At 41.9% G+C, this 16,668-nt stretch overlaps 1 protein-coding gene across 1 annotated transcript in view; it reads right to left on the reverse strand.

The window, feature by feature from the left end:
• IQGAP1 (IQ motif containing GTPase activating protein 1) overlaps positions 1-16,610 on the reverse strand; it is a 55,012-nt gene extending 38,402 nt beyond the window's left edge. The window contains exons 1-5 of the mRNA XM_027897200.1: positions 16,485-16,610; positions 14,229-14,328; positions 4,062-4,218; positions 3,621-3,698; positions 1,924-2,000 (exon numbers count right to left, since the gene is read on the reverse strand). Coding sequence (XP_027753001.1) covers positions 1,924-2,000; positions 3,621-3,698; positions 4,062-4,218; positions 14,229-14,328; positions 16,485-16,536 — 464 coding nt within the window. The 5' untranslated portion in view covers positions 16,537-16,610. The remainder of the gene's footprint in view (positions 1-1,923; positions 2,001-3,620; positions 3,699-4,061; positions 4,219-14,228; positions 14,329-16,484) is intronic.
• Positions 16,611-16,668: the final 58 nt, after the last annotated feature.

A 16,668-nucleotide genomic window follows, 5' to 3' on the forward strand; every position in this document is an offset into this window, starting at 1 on the left:
AGCAGCCAGGCAGAAAGGGACCTGGGGGTGCTGATCGACAGGAGGCTGAACATGAGCCAGCAGTGTGCCCGGGTGGCCAAGAAGGCCAATGGCATCCTGGCCTGCATCAGGAACAGTGTGGCCAGCAGGAGCAGGGAAGTGATTCTTCCCCTGTACTCAGCACTAATGAGGCCAAACCTCGAGTACTGTGTCCAGTTCTGGGCCTCTCAGTTCAGGAAAGACATTGAGGTGCTGGAGCGGGTCCAGAGGAGAGCAAGCAGGTTGCTGAAGGGACTCGAACATAAGTACTATGAGGAGAGGCTGAGGGAGTTGGGGTTGTTGAGCCCGGAGAAGAGAAGGCTCAGGGGAGACCTCATCACTCTCTACAACTACCTGAAAGGAGGTTGTAGCCAGGCGTGGGTTGGTCTCTTTTCCCAGGCAACTACCAGTAAGACAAGAGGGCATGGTCTTAAGCTCTGCCAGGGGAGGTTTAGGTTGGATATTAGGAAGAAATTCTTTACAGAGAGGGTAATTTGACATTGGAATGGGCTGCCCGGGGAAGTGGTGGATTCTCCGGTTTTTAAGGTGAGACTGCATGTGGCACTGAGTGCCATAGTCTTGTAACGATGGTGGTAGTGGATCAAGGGTTGGATTTGATGATATCAGAGGTCCTTTCTAACCCAGCTGATTCTATGATCCTATGATAGCCACCAAGTGGATGAGCTGACTCCCTTCTTCCCTCCGCAGCTGAACATAACTGGCCCACCACTCTTAAGTCTTCAGGGAATTACAGAGTGGTTGAGGCCAGAAGGGCACTCTCAAGTTTGTCTTGTTCAAGCTCCCTTTTCAAACCAGGTCACGCTGGATCAAGTTCCCCAGGATCATGTCCAGATGGCTTTTGAGTATCGCCTACAGTGGAGAACCCCAAACATTCCAGGGCAATTTGTGCCACTCCTTGGTCACCCACATAAGGTGTTTCCTATGTTGAGAGAAACCCCTCTGTGGTTCAGATTGTGCCAGCTGCCTCTTGTCGTATCATGGGACATCATCGAGAAGAGCCTGTCTTTTCATCTTTGCATCCTCCCTTCAGATAGCTGCACACATTGCTGAGATTCCCATGGCCCCATCTGTTACCTACACTGAATAATCCCAACTCTCCCAGCCTTTCCTGAAAATGATTCTTCTTTCAACTCTCTCCACCATGCTCCTGTCCCTCTTATGCTGGGGAGCCCAGAACTGCACACAGGATTGCAGGTGAGGCCTCATCAATAGCAAGTAGGGGGGGAAGTATTCACTAAACTGATTTGGCTTCTTAAAATGGGGTTAAATGTATTCATCTAGTGCTCACGAGAAATGTAACTGTTAAAAAGAAGGGATGAATCCATACAGCTAAGTACAAATGGGACTGGGAAAAGAGAAGCAACTGCTCTAGTTTTTGCCTGTCATGCCAGCTCCACGCGGATCACAGAATCACATAAAAGCTTGGGTTGCAAGGGACTTTAGAGATCATCTTATTCCAACCCAGCCCCCTGCCATGGGCAGGGACATTTTCCACTATCCCAGGTTGCTCCAAGTTCCATCCAACCTGGCCTTGAACAGTTCCAGGGATGAGGCAGCCACAGCTTCTCTGGGCAACTTGTGCCAGTGCCTCACTATCTTCTTGGTTAAAGAATGTCTAGCTCTAAGTCAGAGGGTGAGAGGATGAGAACTGGAATGTAAAGGCAGAAATCACAACATACTTGACTGGTTCTTTTTCCTTTGGCATCTCATGTGGCCACTGCCCAAGACAAAACATCAGCTTCATGGATCTTTGCTCTCACCTGGCAACATTGTTCTGTTAGAAAATTTACCCTCATCTAGCCAGCTCTCTCTCCTCCTACCTTTCAGCTTTGCAGAAAGATTTCAGAAGTAATCAGATTTTCTGTCTGGTAAGGTATGCCTTACCTGAGTGCATGAATACAATAGATACAGCGTGGCATGTTCTTGCGATCATAGATATCTGTAGTTTCTGGGTAGAATATCTAAAGATAAAATAAAGTTAGCGGTCTGAATGACATTCACTCTATACAGCCAAATCACATCAGCCCAGTTCTTCTGCACTACAGTAATGAAACAGCCCACAAAACAAAACTCTTCAAGTTTCTCTGCCCTGGACCAATGTTTCTCCTACTTGAAGTGTCAATCCTGCCTTTTGTTTCTAACACCCAAACCAGAGCTCCCTTCTTCCTGTCAAGTTCTACACATGTGAATGGTAGACCCTTTCTTCTGTGTATGCACCAAAATACTGGGTCGTGAGGTATTAATGAGGACTTTGGTGAAAGCCAAAGATGAAAAAAATAATTACAACAGGAAAGAGAAAAAAAAGATTTTGCTTGGATTAAATGGGAGTGAAAAGCAAGAGAAGAGACAGTTTCAAAGGGAAACCCAGACGAAGGGTGCTCTGCATACTACATTTTCAGTTACCTGGACCCAAAGGTTTTCAGACACTCTCAAATACAAACGTCTTCAAAGTTTAATAAAAGGGGTTAATACTGGAAGTTGCAATTTATTCAGAAGTACTGAAAAGATACATTATTTTCTAGTTATTGGAAGGCTCCTTGCTGTTGCCTATGAGCACAAAATAGCATTGCTCTTTCTGTAAAGACAAGAGCAACTGGAGGACCCTCAATTCCCCAGCATCAGTTCCCTGGCTCTTCTGCATGGGAAAATACTTAAAGCAATGGTATTTTTTGTAAATATACTGGACCCCGGCACAGTTTCTTTAACATCTTCTCACATATTTATTTTCACCCCAAATTCACTTACATTTGAAACTCTTACCTCATACCTAGCACTTAGATCTCTCTAACTCCTCCTTGTTTATTTTCACCTAACCACCCAAACAGCATATTTCAGTATTTCCTAATCCCAAATGTGTTTCTGTAAGATCATCATAAATCCCATGAAGGTTCAACTAGTAAATCACAAGTTATTTAAGAAACTTTGTCAAAAATTCAAGCACATATGCAAAGAAAACATACATCAGATTAAACTGTGCAATGCTGGGTTTGGTGAGACAAAGCATAACATGGCTTACAAAAAACCTTGACTATAAGCCCAGCACTATCACAGTTCCATACATATTTTCAGGCAACTGTGTTTACTAGCTCAGAGAAGTTTATCTAGTCATTTCTCTACTCAAGCCAACAATTCATATTTGATCAAGCTATGCCAGGAAAATTTCGACTTGATTTAAAATTTCATAGCAAAATCTGTAGAAATGAAGAACACAGTATTTTCTGTCATGCTCCTACTTTCAGCATAGATTTCTAAAACAACTTCCAGAATCAAACTGTAGCACAGACACTGTGCAAAAGAATGAAAGGCAAGAACAGTGTAATGCAGATGTCATGCCAGATTAGTAACAATAAGGATATGGTACAGAAGGATTAATTATTTTACTCCTAATTGTTCTCACACACATAGCAGAATGAAATCTTCCAGCAAGTTTTAGGAGAGAGTTTCTACAGGAACACAAACCTAGAAAACTAAGAATTAACTAGATTAAGTGTGCTGATTTTTGTACAACAGCAAATGCTTCCACAGGACACAAAGCTTTCCTGAGATTATTTATTTATTTGCATATAGAACACAGAAGTTACCTTGGGGAGACCAATCTCAGACATGGCATTCAGCCACTGGATTACATTATCTGTGTGTCGGAAGTGGAGACCAGTTGCCTGAAATAAAAATAGGCAGAAACAAGAGGGAGAGCAGTAAGAAACAAAATATCACAGCTGCCAGGAACAGCAGGGAGGTTTATTAAGACTGATGGTGAAAACAGCACTTCTACAGCAGAAAAGAAGTCATAAATCTTCTACACACAATTATATTGACTGTTTATGACAAATTATTTCACCTAAGTGCAAGCTTAGATACAAAGCTAAGAGTCCGTCCAGTCCCTCATTAGAGTGAAAGCAGAGTTTTTACAGTAAGAGTAATATAAACTAACTTTCTGCTTATTTTCTCACACTACCTCCACGTGTACATATTCCTGTTTTAGATGTCTGTCTAAAGAAGTATCCATGGTCAATAGCACTTACCTTATATCTAGTCTGCTCCCTATCATAGATTTTTTTCACAGAAACCACCTTAGGGGAGAAAAAGTTTCCAAGTTTGGCCAGGTAGACTCCATTTCTCAATCCTTCTTCCAGCTCTGTTGTGGCAGGCAGCTCCTCATTCAAGCAGGCTTCCATCCATCTGGAAATGCAAGAACAACAAAGCTGGTCACCTGAGTGTATTTCCAATTTGTGAACAAGAATATCCAATTTAATAAACAAAAATAGTAGAGCAGACAAGAAAAATGGACAAAACCTCTAAGGGACAGTGCTCATATCATGACAGGACTACCATTCAGTATGTCCCAGCACAAAAAGAAAACAGCACAGCGTAGAAAACACAGAAGGCTTACCCACCAAGTTTGTGGGTCATCACAACACATAACACAACAATGTCTTCACTGTATCTTGCTAGTACCCTGTACCGACACACAGAATCTCAAATATTATCTTTTGCCTGAGAACTCATCCTACAGAAACAAAGCTCACAAAAGGAGACTAAGGGACACTCGCACATTCCAGACAACAGGTGCCCAATCTAAAGGAAGGCACCAACAATACTTATTTAGAATTCCACTCTTCCAAGATCATATTCAAATCCTGGGGAGGGGCCGGGGGGAAAGGAGCACAGGAAGGCTTTCACAGTGGTGTAACAATCAACATCCTGGGAAACATGATCACCACCAAGAGATACAGTGTTCAAGATCAGTCACTTACAGTCTTCCAAAGCAGATAAACCTGAAATCACACCTGTAAACACACAGGGCTTTGCTGATATCAGTATAATATATTAAGTGAGGTACCTCCTAAACTATTAAAATGACACCAGTAATTACCATAAAACTATCAGGATTGTAATTTGAAATATTCTATTGAGCAGGATCTGTTTCCTAAAACACATTTTAACTGTTCACCGGTTTATAATTATCTAGTTCTCTATGAAAAACAATATTCTTAGTTTCAATTTCAATTCCAAATTTAAATCTTTGTCACCTTCCCCAGAACAGAAAAAGCTCTTGCCTTCAACGTAGGTCTAAATAAAGCCAGTATCTATTGAACCTGTAATGTGGCGGACAAGCTTGAAATGCAGTTACACCCCTGCATCGACAGCATAGCAAAATATGACAGACTGTGTAAAAGGGGGAAGCTGACTGTATTTGACATAAAAACTGGAAAAAAAAAAAAACAGGTTTCACTCAATCTTATACCCAAAAGCACCAGAAAGCATTTGGTGCCCAAGAAGTCTGTCCTGCAATCAGTCAAGCAGGAAAAGGATGTTCATGCTATCCATCTAGCAGTGGGCCATTACACCTGGCCCAACAACAAGCATCAGGAGGCCCAGGACCTGTTGCCCTGACATGGAAGGCGAGGGATACCAGTCAGCAAGTTCTCCTCACATCTCCTGGGCACTTCCTCAGTTAGAAACCAGATGAAGAACTTACAGGTTACAGACAGGCCTCTTCATACCCCTTGGTAGCAAACAGTGATGATTATCTCTGCCTCACGTCACCTCCACGACTTACCAGTATTTGTTCACTGTGCTGAACACAAACAAGCCGGGGTCTGGATGACCAGCTGCTGATATGGGCATTTTTTAAAGACAGGTCATTCCATCTGTTGCATGTGATGTCTTTCACATCCAGATGCTTCTGTTCACATTCATTTAGCCCTTCTACTGCAACTCTCCACACATTTGCCAAGAAAAAGATGCATGGCCATTGCAGCATCACAGCAGAGGGAAAAGTGGTCAGAGTGAAAGGGCAGCATCTTGCTTACCCCCCCACACCCCCCCACCCCTGCCACAGGGTCTGCATAAGCCATCTGAAAGAATGCACAAAGCTATGGCTTAAAGGTTTTTTCACCGCTCAGTACTGACAACATCACAGGTATTTTTTGGACAAATCATACTATTCATTTTACTGAAAGAAGAGCAATCTCATGCTTCCGCAGATCGTTCATATGTAGACGCTATCTCAAACATTTTTAGCTCAGTTACAATTGTCTTAGCAGACATTCTCACAGAGCATGAGAAGAGAAAACTTGGGAGACAGCCTCAGCTCTTCATCCAGGTTCACCTGAGCAAGGATGTAAGACAGACATGGAAAAATCCCCAACAAAAACTTCTCTTCAGAATAACTTATTCTACCAACTCTGAACAAATCAAGGAATCACCTCAGAAGATTAAAGATCTCTCAGAGAGGTAATAACAACCAAATAAAATAAATTTATCATATCAGGAGTGTTCTCTTCTAGAAAAGTAGGAGGCTATTTAAATGTCCTTCAGTAAGGTTTGTACAGGAAGAGTCACAGTTTCTCAAATGGAGAGCTAAGAAAACAAAGACTGCCCACAACTAAAAGGTCCCAGAACATTCTCATTATGCACACAGTTCAAAGATACTAAAAAGTAAAGAATTAATGAGTAACACAGGCCAGATTTTTTCCGGTGATTGACGTACTCTCACTGGCAACAACCAGCTGAACCGAAGAACGTATTAATACTCTGGCATTTAAATCTTTACCCTCACCCCCCTTCTTACAAGTAAGTATGAGGTTCCTCTTTCCTCCCTTGCAAACACTGCCAACAACCTATAAAAATTGCCTTAGCTGCTCTTGCTGATGACGATACTACTGCATTTGCCATGTTTGCCAAAAAGATTAGTCATTTCTCGTAGAGAGCTTTCAGATGAGTACTAAGCCAACAGTCATGAGGGCCTCAATTATCATACACTCAAAACCCTCTTTCTAGCTAACTGCCGTCATCACTTACCATTAGATACCAAATAGGCCTAAATGCTTGGAAGCTACAGCATCACTGAAGTTACCATACCTTAAGACTAACTTAATTTCTTGTAAATAAGGGTTATTGAGGAGCACTCCACAGTACCAATAGTCAAGAACTGTTAGTGACAACTATTTGCTTTTGTTATTTCGGGCTGCTCTCTTCCTACATTACATACTATATTCCTTCAGAAATCACACTCCAGACAGAAAAACTCCCAACTGAATTCTGTAGGGTTGTTTCTTTCCTCCTCGCCTGCCTTTCATTACTATTTCCAATGAGTCATTAAAAAAGTATCCAAAGTAAAGCAAAGTGAAGCAAAGATGGTGGTACTCCACCACTGTCCTCTCCCTACCTCTCTCCACCCACTTCTCAGAAAAACACAGTTCTGAATGTGCATTCCAAGACAATTCCAGTCCAGACAGCCACTCCCTGTCAACTGCATGAGGTCATCAATGAAACAGTACAGCATCTGTAGAGAAATTTCTCCTGAAGTCCAAACAGGAGCTGATAAAAGCCCCAGACGAAGTGGTGAGAGCTAAACAGAAGGTTCTTCAATTTATAACTACTGATAATAAAATATTATATATGAATATTCGTGGATATTCAGTCCAATAGGGGACTTGCATTGTATCTGAAAGAAGCAGAACAAAAAGAAATCCACCAGAAACAAACAAAAAGAAATCCACCACAAAACCACACACATGCAAAAAACCCAACAACCAACCCAAAAACCGGTACCTGACCCGACTCACAAGTGGAAACATGAGGAAATAAAGAAAAACGTCTTGATTGGTCTGGAATAAAAAGAGGAACCGTGTTATGACAAACAAGAATAAGTTCCCCTATGTCAATTAGTGACCTTCTGGCCTACTCACCTGATATAGAGGGGTAACTTTTGGTGGGAATGATATAAGTCATTTTCAGTCAAACGCCAGTTCCTGGAATTCTAGTGACTTGGATTACACATGAAGATATCAGGACTCCTCACGCACAAATACATTTACAAATACAAACATTTATTAAGGAGTTCATTTGCCTCTTGACTCTGCAACCGTAAAAATCCAGTCATACTTCAACATCACAAATGGTTCAAAAATTTTTTTAAAAGTCCTCATTTTTAAGTTAGAAAATAAAACCAAAAGATTTCTCAAAGGCGTCATAAGTTTAAATTTAACATCAGGAAACCAAACAGATGTAATTCAGAATACTCATACTGTCTCCCATCTAAATCTGAAGACCTCATCAACAAGAGGAACACCTTCTTTGGCTTTACATTACAGGCTACTGACAAAATTACTGCAGATGTTTTCTAAACATAACTAATTCCATCTTTAGATCTTTCTCAGCATGCAATATAGACCAGTAAATACTAAAGAGAGGACCATTGTGATCTGAAGGATTAAATATAGACACAGGCTGTCCCGCAAAAAGCAAAATAGCTTTCACATATCATAACTACAGAATGTCTCATATCTAGTCTGTGAACAGTTCAAGATCTACCGCATTATCTTTTTCTGTTATTTACAAAATTCTAGTTATTTCCTATGCTTTTGAGGTAATACAATTAATTGCTAATAAATCACAGAAGGACACAAAACTGCAGCTGGACTGAACACACTCTGGACATTCAAATATGAATGCAAATGGAAATACCTCTAAAAGCTAAAAGAACTCCCGTCCCACAAAGTCAGGTTTTCCTAAACTGGGGGCAGTGGGGAAAGAATGGGAAAGAAGAATGAGCTCAGAAAAATCCAAAACAATCCCCACCTTTCTTTTTCTTTGAGGGACTCCTGAGTTAGAGTACAGCTCTTGCTGCCTTGAGATTTACAATAAAACAAAGCAGCAATAAAATCACAGCAGTGGTTCACACCACCAGGACTGTGGCACTCCGGGCTGTGTGCCACAGATTGCTCTACTACCTCATCCTCAGAATCCTCTGAGAGGTAGTGCTCTACAGCTTCAAAACCCATAGGAACCTGCCTGTGTCTAATTTGCACAATAATTTAAGCAGGATTTAAATAAGATATTTTGCACGTGACTTACCTACCTGAGGTACACTGAGAACTATACAAAAGTAAGTGAGAAAGCCTAATCCTGCTTTTCTCAAACTACCTTTCTGATACCTAGCTCCATCACAGCCCTGTTCTTAACCGAGGCTCATAAGACACATATTTCAACTAAACTACCTCAGTTCTTCCAAGTTCAGGTTAATTAGAGAAAGGAATCGGTGTAATTTATCCCCTTTTTGAAACAATCTGATTTGTAATGAAGAAGCCTCTTGAGACTAATCCTGTGTAAAAGAGCAACTATCACATCTCCTTCACAAAAAGATGTAAGTTGCACTATTTTAAGCATTTTATCTTCAAACAAGAGCTCCTTCAGCAACTGATATCTACACCTTTACAGACCCTGATGAACCAGCTTTACAAGATTACTCACAGAATAAACTTTGTAGAGCACTAAAACTAGATGCATTTAATCTGTCTAGAAAGCAGTGTCCTCTGTAATTCTTCCTTTTCATTCTTCTGGGCACCCTATACCTCTGAAAATACGAAATCTGTTGAAAGAAATATCGGATGACTATGCCAGATTCTGAGAGATAATGATATCCAGCCAAACACTTTCAAACTAAACATCAGAAACCTAAAAAGATGAAGACAAGATTTTTTTTTCTTTAAATTTAAGTTTTCTTGTAGGAAATCTAGCTCCCCAGTAAACAATTTAGGTTAATTTTTTGCTTCAAGACAGACAAGTCATCCCAGTTAAAAAAAAAACCACCTTACTTTAAGAAAGAGCATGGATGAGGGTGAAGGGAAAGTAATTTACAGGAAGCATCAATAGGAAAGGCCCTTCAGACTCTACCACACAAGCACAAAGTATTAATTTCTCCCCATGATATCATCAGTTTACACTAAGTCATCTTCCAATCTGTCTGAGAAAAGGGGATTACCACAAGAACATAGTTAGTACACTTCAAACCTGAACTGATTAGATCCACAATACAGAACAATCATCATCCTTTCCTTACTTAATAGGGAATATTTTTTTACAAGAAAACCCCAAAAGGAGAAAAAAAACTCCACATGGACAGATTCCATCCTGACGCATTCTAAAAGAAACACACTGCTCAGGCAAGTTAAACAGTTACTGGAAGCAACATAATCTGGGCACTACAATGCTTACACTACGCTAGGACTAGAATAATAATTCTATAATCCAGAATTATAACTCTATAATCCAGAACAAAAATATTTCCTACTATCACAGTGTAAACACATGGTACCATCACCCACAAAGTCAGGTAAGGAAACAGAAGAACCAACAATATTCTAGTCGCACTTGGAGAACTGAAATATTCCACTGTGAAAGACGAAGCTTGAAAAAGCCTTTGCCAAATTGCTAAGCGCTAATTTCATCACGAAAATACCACAATACCCCAACAAGTACCCCACTGACGAACACTGAAGTGGATGGGGAAGAGAGGATGTAGGAAAAGAGGAGGCTATCACACAACACTGAAGAAGAATATTATAGTGCACCATCCTGACTTCTCGATAAGAACCACAAAAAGAAGGTCTCTCGAGTTGCTTCTACTCCAGATAAATATACCCTTACGCTTTTGCAAGCACAAGCTGCCGTGTCACAATAGAACAGAGTATACTCTTATAGTTTTACCTGCCCTGCAACAGCTTTTCTATTGGACTACTGTGATATGGAGACACAAAAAAAGGCAAACCAATCCAAACAAACAAACAAACAAAAAGAACACAAACCACAACACTTGAAGTATTAAACAGCATTTATTAATAAAGCCATTTTATTCAAGAATGAGGCATCTGGTCGACACATAGTACAGGAATCCCTCTATTCACAATCTTCATTTTAGCTCCAAATTTCATTTCAATGTCTTTCACAATCTTGAGCAACTTAACTGCACTCTGCCTCCCTTTCTCCAACTAGCAAGAATAATTCCTGTTTCACAAGACTGTTGCACATTAACTGAAGTCAAAAACTGCTAAGTAACAAGAGAACAACAGTAACACTGAAAAAAAAAAACAAGACAACAGGGTGGAATACCACTAACTAAGAACAAGTTACTCCTCTGATAATGCTTCTGATATATGCTCCCTAGCAGACAGGTACTCCAAACAATTTGAAGAAATACTCAAAAAGTTACTGCACATTTGTTGTTACATCAGATAGTTCAGAAATCCAAACTTTTCTAAATTTTTCATTTCAGTACGAAATTAAGTGCTGGTCAATTCTCATCTTACCTTCTTTTAATATTTACAAAAAAAAAAAAAAAAACACTTCTGCTTCTAGATTCCATATTTCTTGCTTAGTTCAATGGATAATAAGCCTCTGACAATGCCGGTGCAATGCAACACCATTTTAGGTGCCTTTATGTTGTAGAAAAAAAATTAATATAAACTACAGTATGTGAATGCAATATTATAATGTAATAATACTACACGATTACAGGGAAGAGAAGGCGGTTGCTCAGAAGTGCCCCTCCCACCCTTCCTCGGCTGCCATCAGCTTTACCACCTTCACCTGTTCAGCTTCTGAGAGTGTGACACAGGGCATACCAGCTACCTTCCTCTGCTGTTAGGTCCTCCTCCTCTCCTGAGAGATATATAACTTCCAATCTGATAATCTTTCACCATGAAGAAAGATTATAAACCCTCCCACAGCTCTGAGGGACTGTAATCAATAGCACAAGCAAAATGCTACAGTGTCTCATTCACATGCTATGCCTCAGTTACCCTACTGGCAAAGAAGTCAAGTATAGAAAATCTCAGATCAATAATGTTACTTTCAAATACACTGATCGCTTATAGTTCTTCTTTAGTTGTTTTTGTTAAATAAACTCCTTACCAACAATGCAGCCCAGAGTCCTCTTCTAGGCTCTACTAATAGTAATAAATAAATTAAAAAAGGGCAATTTACAAAATGACTGCTCAGTGAGGAAAAAAATTTCTGGGAGCAGACCATGAACTCGAGCTCTCAGTTGTATCCCTTAATTATTAAACTAAGGAGTCTGCTCCCCTCCTTCTGGTCACTTAATCTTTAACTCTTACATTAAGTGGTATATCATCAACTATAGGAATTAGGAACTCCCACTCACACACACATGAACAGCCTGTAAGCCTCTAAGCAATCACAAGTTAAGGGTCGGGTGAGGGCTGAGCCTCTCCAAGTAGACCTTCCACTTCACAAATAAGTGCTCCAACTGCCAAGGTGGATACCAGGAAGGCCATAACACCACTACTTGCATTTTGAGCAACACAGCTGTTGTTCCATTCTTTACAAAACCACTAGGCATTATCTGAAGTATCTGAAGGCTTACCCCGAGACAAGAGTGAAAACATCTTGTTTCTGACAAGGTGTGGCAAAAATCAAATGCCCAGCTGCTCAACCAAGATCATCAGCTGCTCATCAATACCAAGACAATACTCAGAAGCAGAGACAAGATCACCGAGAAACTTTAGAGTCAAAGATGATGAGTCAGTCTGAACTGAAGAGTAAGTCCCCCTGATTAAGCAAGAGCTTAAAAAAAAAAATAAAAGCTGTTGCTGTATTAGGTATTTTTGCCTGAATTTTTTTGAAAATCTAGGCAAGGAATTGAACAGAGAATCAGGACCTCCTCAAGCATTTACTCTGAGGTCAATGACAGGAAGAGTCCACACGTGAGGGATCTCCTCCTTGAAAAGGCTCCTTCAAGCTTGGACAGTGACTACAGTGCTGTTTGCCCAGGACTTGCTCCTGAAGATTTTGGATTCAAAGGTAAGGAGTTATTTTGAAATAATAGTCAGATCTTTCTCACTACCTCAAACTTCGTCCAAGTCCATACGGATGGAAAATTATTATCTACTAGTTACTAAGCAGTCTCTCTGAATTTGTACTAGTGACAATTGTTATGAAGCACCTAAAAGACTAAAGCATACACTGAGTGTTCCCTGCCCTTTCAAAAATATACTAAACATTCTTGGCAAGGCAACATAAACTATTAAAATCCTGGAATGAAATCCTTCTTTATACCCTGCCAGAAGCGAACTTGTAAAAACTCAGCACTTCCTCCTCATTAAAATTGCTACAGCTGAACATGTCTGCCTTGCTGAGGAAGAACCACACAGACTTATATGAAATTCATCATCTAGCCAGTCAAAGTTTTCTAGCTCTTAATCCATATCATCTTTTGAAGGACAAAGGCAGACTGAAGTGTTTAGTGAGCCATAACAAAACATACTGTTGGCTATTTCGAACATGTGTTTATGCATGTCTCATTCTATTCTCCATGTACAGCATATACGATTTAATGTTTGCAGAAGATTTTTAAAAATACCAACAGTAAGACTTCAAGTACTCATATTTAATATCAGTTCTTTTTCCTTTAACAGCAAATATACAGCATCTACGGTGTTCTGATCATACTTTCAATTAATTCTCTGAATAAAGATACATAGCAAGTTTACATGCTTACTAAACACGGAAATGACGCAAAAGCTACACACATGCTGGAAGACAGGAATAAGATCAAAGTTCTTTCAATATTTCAAACAAAGATCAGGAAAAATCCAACTCAGCAGGATCAAGGGAAGGGTAACACTCAGGAAAACATGATAGACCATACAAACACAAGATGAGGAACAAATTTCAACAGCACAACTACAACCAAAAAGGTGGCAACTCAGCAAGACTGTATTACAGCTTAATATCATGAAAACACAAATGCCACGCAATAGTGTACGATACTAGCAAATCTACTGGGGTACACAAAATAATCCTTGCACTCCTTCTAAGTATGCACGCTAACACCCTCTTGGAAAAGTTTTCTGTTTTGGCAGTGCACTTCCAGAAAGACACCAAGTGCATGAAGTCAGAGCAATCCAGGGAAAAGTACTACAGATTTATTAAAAAGGACACAGAGAAATACACAAGAACCGTGTGATCAGTCTAAGAGAAGATAAGTGCAAGGGAAATACACTGTTACAATTTAATTGTAAAGAGGTTGCACTTAAGAAGAAGGGAATAACTGATTTTTATGTCCAGTGCTAAGCAGGGAGATGATATTGCACTAAGACACAAGTCAGACAGCACTGGAGGACCCATCCAGTGTCAGGAAAACTGGAGCAATAGAGCAACAGAGTTCTTGTCACAAAGTCTTCAGGAACATGTAAGATAAACACATTAGGGGTTAGGGGGTTTTTTGGGGGGGATTCTTCGGTTTTGGTTGGTTGGGTTTTTTAGTGAAACTCTGTAACTACTATGAAACAGAGACAAGAGGCAAGATGCATCCGAATTATTCCCCTTACCACATGTCACAACTTTTTTAAAGCACCAGCAGTTTCAAAACCACTTGTTCTTACCTCTTTGCTTCCTCCAGATGGCAAAGGTATTCATAGGCTACATTCTGGCGTCGTCTCTCATCCATTTCCTCTGCTGTTAATCTCTCATTATCCAAGACACCTGCAAATAGATAAAAAATATTTCTCAGGTGGTTGAAGATCGAATACAACTGAATGGGCACATACCAAAAATCAAATCCAATCTCTCTCCCAGAAACGCATCCATTTTTTTCTCTAATTCAGAAGAATTAAGAATTTGATGATCAGTTCTTTACTAGTAGCAGAAAAGACCCTGTTTCCTTATCCTCATCACATAAATTTGTCATTTTCCTTCTTTCTGATTTCACAATTTGACAGCTTCCATCTTCCAATTCCTTGAAAACAATCCTTCATTCTCTTATTTTCTTCTAGCTTTGCCTTTGCCCTTCCTCAAAGGCACATCAGTGACCACATGTTCCATCTATCCTCTGAGTTTGACAGCAAAAGACTAAGAAAGGCCAAAAATATATATTCACATCATATAATCCCTTCTGCATCTTTATAGTCCACCTCTAAAAGAAGATGGAAATGCTACTCACAGTCCTCATCTGGAAGGGAATCCTTCAGATCCACAGCCTGCATGTCATCTTTGGATCAAGCTGCGGACCTATACAGGGGTATATGCCTAAATCTTTCAGATTCTGTGTGTTTAAAGCCTCAGTGAAAAAGTCTACTCTTCATATACTTACAGCTAAATATGTCTCATGTAAAAAAAAAAACCAAACAAAACAAAACCAAACACACAACCTTTTAGGTTTTATGGACCAACTGGACAAATAAGAGATGTCTCATACTGTCATTAATCAAAGGTTAGCTTATACCTAAAATGCTTCCAACAACTATCTACTGTGTGCTTATGAGACCCCACCAGGAGAATTGTGTCCAGCTCTGGGGTCCTCAGCACAACACCTGTTACACCAGGTCAAGAGCAGGGCAATGAAGATGCTCAGGGAGCTGGGGCACCTCTCCCACAAAGACAGGCTGAGAGAGCAGGGGTTGTTTCAGCTTGGAGAAGAGAAGGCTTCGGCGATATCTCATTGCAGCCTTTCAGTACTTAAAAGGGGGCTTATAAAAAAGGAAGGAGAAAGGTTTTTTACACATGCAGACAGCGATAGGACAAGGGGGAACAGTTTTAACTAAAAGTGGAGTGATTTAGATTATACGTTAGGAAGGAATTCTTTAACCAAGAAGACGGTGAGGTCCTGGCACAGGTTGCCCAGAGAAGCTGTGGCTGCACCACCCTTCAAAGTGTCCATCCAAGGCCAGGTTGGACGGGGCTTGGAGTAACCTGGGATAGTGGAAGGTATCCCTGCCCATGGCAGGGGGTGGAACTTAAGGTCCCTTTCAAATCCAAATCATCCTGTGATTCTGTGAACTACATGAAAGCGATGAGGAATCAACTACAGCTCTTGGGATCAAACAAGATCTTGGTTCAAACTGCAAACAGGCTTTGGAAACCAATAGAGAGTACTGCAAAAGCAAAATTCTGATTACTCCAACCTACCCAAAGCTGAAAAGTGGCACAATGCACAGGGCAATGACTGACAGTAGGGAAAAGTTCCCTTCTCTCTCAAACCCCCAGACTCCATCCCACCTTCTTTAAACCGACCCTCCCCGCCCGCCCCGGCTTCTCTCTCAGACTGTGGCACCTCACAGTCTGACCGACTGCAGCTTTGACGCGGTAACGTACTACAGGCGAGCCCTCATCTCGGACGGCAAAAGCCAAACCCTCCCTGTCCACGGCAAGCCTATGACAAGGCGGTGGAGGTGCCGGACGGGAGCGGCGTTTCGCCCGGCCAACAGGGTGTGGTCGCCGAAATCGGCGGGAAGGCAGAAGGCAGGGCCGCCCCCGCCCCTCCCGCGGCGGACATCTTGGGCGAGGCTCGGGGTCCGCTGGCGGCAGGCGACGGCGGGATAGCCGGAGAACTCCCCTCCGCTGTCCACCCACCGCCTTCTCCCAGAGCTCATCTCTAGCATCCGGGAGGGCTGTCGAACTTGGACGAGCTCCCGCGCCACAAGGCGCCCACCCCCGGGGCCCGTGAGGAAAGCCGGTGGGGCGCATCGCGCCCGCAGGACAGTCCCGGAGCCCGGGCCCCGCGGCTCCCCCCGTGCCTGCGGCGTCCCAGCCTCCCCTCCCAGCATTGGAGCCTGGAAGGCACGGGCAACGTGGGCTGGGCTGGGCTGGGCGTCGCTTGGCGGCCACGCGGGTTGTCTGACCCCGAGCGCCCCGGTACTCACAGCCATAGTAGGGCCGTGATACGGCCAGCCCGTCCACCTCCTCCGCCGCCATGGTGCTGCGCTGGGCCGAAGCTGGCGCTAGCTGGGCGCGGCTGTTCCTCTTCCTGCCGCACCGGGTGTGGCGGGGGAGGAGCCGCCGTTCCGCGCTCTCTCTGTCTGCCCTACGCGGTCGCGCCCTGGCCGC

Source organism: Empidonax traillii, unplaced genomic scaffold (assembly GCF_003031625.1).
Source record: "Empidonax traillii isolate 1590-97213 ecotype Southwest subspecies unplaced genomic scaffold, ASM303162v1 scaffold532:size433792, whole genome shotgun sequence".
In the NCBI taxonomy this organism is placed as follows: Eukaryota; Metazoa; Chordata; class Aves; order Passeriformes; family Tyrannidae; genus Empidonax; species Empidonax traillii.